The 7,156-nt window shown below is 34.3% G+C and overlaps 1 protein-coding gene across 3 annotated transcripts in view; it reads left to right on the top strand.

Moving 5' to 3' along the window:
- Positions 1-386: 386 nt before the first annotated feature.
- Positions 387-7,156, top strand: part of KLHDC1 (kelch domain containing 1) — an 83,304-nt gene continuing 76,534 nt past the window's right edge. Inside the window, exons 1-3 of one of the 3 annotated variants that reach the window (XM_014542929.1) lie at positions 387-923; positions 1,472-1,546; positions 2,267-2,359. In XM_014542929.1, the coding sequence (XP_014398415.1) occupies positions 1,476-1,546; positions 2,267-2,359 (164 nt within the window). In that variant the 5' untranslated portion in view covers positions 387-923; positions 1,472-1,475. Of the gene's footprint in view, positions 924-1,471; positions 1,590-2,240; positions 2,360-7,156 lie in introns of all 3 variants that reach the window. The other 2 variants (XM_014542927.1, XM_014542928.1) reach the window with 2 other exon arrangements.

Here is a 7,156-nt window from a genome sequence, read left to right as displayed (position 1 = left end):
CAATTACAGTTATATTCAGTATTATTTTGTATTAGTTTCAGGTGTACAGCATAGTGATTAGATAATCATATACTTTAAAAGGGTCCCACATCCATTATTTCCAGTACCCACCAGGCACCATACATAGTTACAATATTCCTGACTATATTCTCTATGTTGTACTTTACATCCCCATGACTATTTTGTAACTACCAATTTGTACTTCTTAATCCCTTCAATGTTTTCATCCAATCTCCCAACAACCCCCTCTGGAAACCATTAGTCTCTTCATTGTATCTGTGAGTCTTTTTCAATTTTGTTTGTTCATTTATTTTGTTCTTTAGATTCTACATATAAGTGAATCATATGGTATTTGTCCTTCTCTGTCTGACTTATTTAACTTAGCACAATACCCTCTAGGTTCATTCCTGCTGTCGAAAATGGTAAGATTTCCTTCTTTTTCTTTACAGTGCTCTTAATTACACCTTATAAAAATGTCCTTCCTTAATTCCTTCCCTTCACACAAAACATATTGCTCTGTTTGATATTTATTTTCTTCCTGGAAGTTCTACTCTGAATATTATTATTTTGCTGTTTTCCCTTTCTTGAAATCCCTTTTTAAGGTTTAATTGTCCTTGGTCTTTTTCTTGAAATTCATGTACTTTGTATTTTAAACCTTTGTTTGCCAATTTTCTCTTAGAAAATGTATTTTCCTTTTCTCTTTTGATCTAGCTTAATTTATATTAAAAATGTTTGAGTCTGTTTATGATTTTGTGTTTCACAATATTTTAATTGCAGTTTTCCTATCCTGAGGAACTATTGAATTGTTACTATGTATTTAAAAAGCATAATTCATGTATTCTATGTTTTTAGTCTATTGAAGACAATGAAGTATATTTGCCTAATGATGAAATTTGGACCTATGATATTGATAGTGGGTTGTGGTAAGTAATTTTAAATTGCAGAATGTCCAGTCTTTTTAAAATTGAATTTATTGGGGTGTGACATTGGTTAATAAAATCATAGATTTCACATGTACAACTCAATAAAACATTATCTGCATACGGTATCATGCACTCACCATATATGTTATGAATGTTTTCATAGACTTAGGGGAATTTAAGACCATACTTAGAACATACTGCACCACTTATTTCTCCCTTTCCTTTTCTTTCAATGCTTTATTCTCTCTGGCTGTTTCTTTCCTCTGCTCCCTTCCTTTCTCCACTATTTGTCCTTTCCACTCCTCACAATTCTAAGACTGTCTCTGAAGACTTTGTTCTGCTAATTAATTCCCAATTCTGGTGACACATGTAAAGCTGAAAAAGATTTACAGTGGCTCTTCTTAGAGTCTTTACAGTATTGGCTACCATTCTATTTTAATTGTAATTGTCAGTGACAATTTTCATTTTAAAAAGACTCCTGGAGTTCAAAGGGAATTTTAATTTGCTTTTCTGGAAAGTTTTGAAATTTCATATTATTCTTGCTGCAGGACAATGCACCTCATGGAAGGAGAACTCCCTACCTCCATGTCAGGAAGTTGTGGTGCTTGCATTAATGGAAAGCTGTACGTTTTTGGAGGATATGATGACAAAGGATACAGCAATCGAGTAATATTTTCTTTCAATTCAGGCGTGCAGCAAAATGTGTAATATTTAGTGTACCATTTTACCTCATAAGTTTACAAATATTTTAAGTTTGTTTTTTTATTGATTTCAGAGAGAGGAAGGGAGAGGGAGAGATAGAAACATCAATGATGAGAGAGAATCATTGATTGGCTGCCTCATGTAATCCCCCTACTGGGGATCAAGCCCACAACTCAGGCAATGTGCCCTGACAGGGAATCTAACCGTGACTTCCTGGTTCATAGGTCGACACTCAACCATTGAGCCACACCAGCCAGGATCAAGTTTACATATATTTAAAAAAGAAGATATATATAGAAAATATTGTGTTTATGATTATAAGGTTTTAGAGTGAAAATGTAGTGGTTGTGCTTTTCTTCCATATCTTTCTGCTACAGAATTAACTATATACTTAATATCTATATGGCAAGAGAATGCCAGGAAAAGATCTAGTTCAGTATGTTTTATATATCATTTTTGCTTCTAAAACAGTCTCATTTTCATTAACTCCACAGGTAAAATTTTTACCTTTTAAAAAGAAAAAGTAATATTATTAATTTTAGATCATATAATCCTCAGATATGGATTCAGTTTTCAAATGCCCTGTCTATTAATGGTATTCTCCTCTTTTAAAAGCTTTATTTTGTTAATTTGCGAACCAGAGATGGAACCTATGTTTGGGAAAAAATCACCAACTTTGAAGGAAAACCACCCACACCACGTGATAAACTTTCTTGCTGGGTATATAAAGACAGGTAATGCACAAAATCACCTCATTAACTACATTTACGTAGGATGATCGGATAACTTGTGGCCAAAATAGGGAAAACTTGAGAGTCTGAATTTTTTTCATCATATGATTACAAAGTTTTTTTAATGTTAATGGTAACAGCCGTTTTAAACCCCGGAAGAGCTAAGTAATAAAAATAAACATGTGGGAGCAACAATTTGTTTTCTAAAAAGAAACATTTAATTAAAATTCTGAATAGTTCACATGGTTCAAAACCATATTAAAAATATTACAGTGAAAGCTTTGACTCCCACTCCTGATCCCCCATGCACAAATAGCTACTTCTATTAATATCTTTTGTATTGTTATAACAGTGGTTCCCAAAATTGTCTGCCATTGTAATCACCTGGAGTCTTAAAAATTCCAAAGCCCAGGTGATACCCTAGACCAGCAGTTCTCAACCTGTGGGTCACGACCCCTTTGGGGGTCGAACGACCCTTTCACAGGGGTCGCCTAAGACCATCGGAAAACACATATATAATTACATATTGTTTTTGTGATTAATCACTATGCTTTAACTATGTTCAATTTGTAACAATGAAAATACATCCTGCATATCAGATATTTACATTACGATTCAGTAGCAAAATTACAGTTATGAAGTAGCAACAAAAATAATTTTATTGTTGGGGGTCACCACAACATGAGGAACTGTATTAAAGGGTCGCGGTTTTAGGAAGGTTGAGAACCATTGCCCTAGACAAATTAGATTGCAGTCCCTGGAAGTATGAGTTTTCGAACCTCCTCAGGTGATTGCAAGATGCAGACAAGTTTGGAAACCAGGAAACCACTGCCATCAGTGTTACTTTATGCAAATAGAAGCAAGTATGTATGTATGTATGTATGTATGTATGTATGTATTGGTCTTTTTTTCCCTTCTCCTTACATAAATATCTGTGTACACTGTTCTGTACCCTGCTACTTTTTTTAGTTAACAGTATAGATGTGATCTTTCATCTTTCTGAATCCCTAGTTAGAAAGTTTGTTCTTGATGTTTTTTTTTTCTTTTTGCAGCTGCATAGATTCTCCTCTGTGAATATAAATACCATTGTTTATTTAGCTTTTACCCTGTTGATTGTTCAACTCCTTTCTGCAAACTATGCTATCCCTAGTTAGAAAGTTTGTTCTTGATGTTTTTTTTTCTTTTTGCAGCTGCATAGATTCTTCTCTGTGAATATAAATACCATTGTTTATTTAGCTTTTACCCTGTTGATTGTTCAACTCCTTTCTGCAAACTATGCTTTAATGAATCTGTGCATGTGTGTGTGTGTGTGTGTGTGTACATATCAGATAGATCTATTGAATAAAATTCCAGAATTAGATGGTTGGGTCAAAAGGTAATGTATTTGTAATTTTGTAGATGTTTAGTTTGCTAAGACTGCTCTAACAAAGTACCACAAACCCAGTGGCTTAAACAGAAATGTACTGTCTCACAGTTCTGGAGGCTAGAAGTCTGAGATCTGCTGAGATGTCAGCAGAGTGACATTGATTAAAAGGTAGATTTCTATGATATAATACCTGTATATCAGACTGTGTACCCACCACCCAAGTCATATCTTCTTCCATCACCATATATTAGGCTTCTTTTACCTCCTACCTCCAACCCCTTCAATAATGTGGTTTTTATACTCCATTTTATGTGATGTAATCACATTTTTTGATTTGCGGATTTTGAACCAACCTTGCATCCCCGGCATAAATCCCACTTAATCGTGGTGTATGATCTGTTTAATATATTGCTGGATCTGGTTTGCTAATATTTTGTTGAAGATTTTAGCATTTATGTTCATCAGGGATGTTGGCCTATAATTTTTTTTCTTTATAGTGTCTTTATCTCATTTTAGAATTAGGATAATGCTGGCCTTGGAAAATGAGTGTGGGTGTCTTTCCTCCTCTTGAATTGTTGGAATAGTTTGAGAAGGATGGACGCTAGTTCTTTGAATGTTTGGTAAAATTCACTTGTGAAGCCATCTGGTCCAGGACTTTTATTTGTTGGGAGCTTCTTAAAAATTATTATTTCACTAGTTGTACTTTGTCTATTCAGATTCTCTAATTCTTCCTGATTCAGTTTTGGAAGATTATATGTTTCTAGGAATTGATCCTTTCTCCCTGATTGTCCAATTTGTTGGCATATAGTTCTTCAGTTCTTCATAACATTTTCTTAATAATCCTTTGCATGTCTTTGATATCAGTTGTTGCTTCTTCTCTTTTATTTCTGATTTTATTTATTTAGGTCCTCTCTCTTTTTTTTCTTGATGAGTCTGGTTAAAGGTTTCTCAATCTTGCTCCAGAGACCACCTCTCCCTACAGACTAATAGGAGTCCTATTTGAATTGCCCCCCGCCAGGTAATTGTCCTCAAGTGTGGCGAGAGAGAGTTTTTTCAACAAGGTGGGGCAGTTGCTTCTGCCTGGAGGCTAATTGTTACTTTTAATCTCTTAAGTGGCCTCAGGGCAAGGTATTCTCCAATAGGATGTGTCAACTATCTCCCCACCAGGCAAGGCAGATGTCTATGTGGGAAAGATGTCCTCTACTGTGTGAGGGAATTACTCAGCCCAGGAAACTTGGGGTGTCTGCCTTCTGAGCTCTATCCCCTGAGTCCCCAGTCCTGGGTTCTGCTCTCACAGCTTCAGACCACTTCACCCTCCCTCTGCCAGTGCACAAGTTGGGTGGCTCCACAGGGAATTCTTTTGCATTGGTGCTTTAAGAGGGTGCCCAAAATTTCAGCTGCCACCCCCTGGCAGATAGCACGCCACTGCTTTTCATAGCTAGATGTTATGTGGATACCCTCCTCAGTTTGGTGTTCTCTGCTGGGGAGCTTAGCTTCGGGATTAGATCCCAGAGTTCTCAGTAGTTCCCCCCCACAACTGAGATATCTCTCCAGGTCTTCAGTTGCAATCTGTGGGTGTCCGGCCAGCCCTTTCGTGCCTTCACCCCTCCTACCAGTCTCTCTATGCCGTCTCCACCTTCGGTCCTTGGTATCAGGGTTCTCTCCTGTGAGTTTTCCATTGATTATTCAGGAAGCCTTTCCGTACTTCAGTTGTAATTCCAGGTTGGTCCTGGGAGTATGACTGTGCAGCATCCTCCCAAGAAGCTGGTTTTATTAAATAATTCCTGATTGTAGTTTTTTTATTTTTATGTTCTATACCACTAGAGATGTAGAGTCATATCTTGTGTTTTGTAGTCACTTTAAAAAGTTCTCTTCTGGGTAATCATCCTGCCCACTATTGCATAGATTCATTTGTTTATTTTGCTTTTTATTTTTTATTTGTTTTTTGGTTGTTTTTTTAAAAAGTATATTTTTATTGATTTCAGAGAGGAAGGGGGAGAGGGAGAGAGAGAGAAACATCAATAATGAGAGAGAATCATTGATTGGCTACCTCCTGCATGCCCCCTACTGGGGATCGAGCCTGCAACCTGGGCATGTGCCCTTGACTGGAATCGAACCTGGGATCCTTTGGTCTACAGGCTGATGGTCTATTCACTGAGCCAAACTGGCTGTTTTTTTAATTTAAAATTTTTTATTATCATATAATATTTTGTATAGTTTTAAAGTCAAAAGTTTAAAAGTTTTGATTTTTTACTTCATTTGAAACATATATATATATATATATATATATATATATATATATATATATATATATATATATATATATATATATATATATATATATATATATATATATATATATATATATATATATATATATATATATATATATATATATATATATATATATATATATATATATATATATATATATATATATATATATATATATATATATATATATATATATATTATATATATATGGCATATTATTGTATTCCTACTTTTTAAAACATGGATGTTTATGAGCAAGCAATATTGATTTTTATTAAATACTTTTTCCTCTCTTCTAAGATGATGAGAGTTTTTTTCTCTAATTTAAATACTGATGTGATATATTTTCTAATTTGAATATACTTTAATTTGTATATTTTACATATTTGTATTTCAGATATAAATCTTAATTGGTTGTAACAAGTATTTCAACACACTATTGAATTCTATTAGTAAACATATTCAGAATTTTTTAGGGGGAGTAAGGATAACTTTGTTAATTCATTTCTTGGTTAAGTCTTAATTTTTTTGTCATGTCAGTTTGGAAGAAGCATTATAGGGACTGGAGCTTAAAATAGAATTGAACTATATCTCTGAGCTTTGGGTAGGCTTGCAGAAAGGGAATATCTTTGTGAATGATTAATAGCAATGAAGTATGTTCCTGTAAGCCACTAGAGTTTTCTACTTTTGTTTTTCCAGGACTTAATTGACCCCAAACCTACAAAGTATTTCTGGTCCTTTAAAGTTTTTCTAGTTTTGTGTTTACAAGAAACTGGTCACAGTGGTTGACCTAGACACCGATACTGAGTGACTAAGAGTAGGGGGGAGACTTACTTTTTACCATACTTTTTCAGAAAGTTGTAATAAAATATATGTAACATAACATTTGCCATTTTAATGATATTGAAGTGTACTATGTAGTGGCATTAATTAACTTTACAGTGCTGTGCAACCATCATTATTATCTGGTTCTAAAAATTTGTATTGCATTACATAGTGATCATCCTCGGTATCTGTTGGGGGAAAAATCCACTGATGCTCAAGTCCCTTATGTAAAATGGCACAGTATTTGCATATAAACTATGCACATCCTTTTTATACTTTATTTTTTTAATAAATCTTTATTGTTCAGATTATTACAGTTGTTCCTCTTTTTCCCC

This window comes from Myotis brandtii, unplaced genomic scaffold (genome assembly GCF_000412655.1).
Source record: "Myotis brandtii unplaced genomic scaffold, ASM41265v1 scaffold315, whole genome shotgun sequence".
NCBI classification, from domain to species: Eukaryota; Metazoa; Chordata; class Mammalia; order Chiroptera; family Vespertilionidae; genus Myotis; species Myotis brandtii.
Note: the sequence above shows the minus strand (reverse complement) of the source record. Positions and strands in the feature narration are given on the sequence as shown.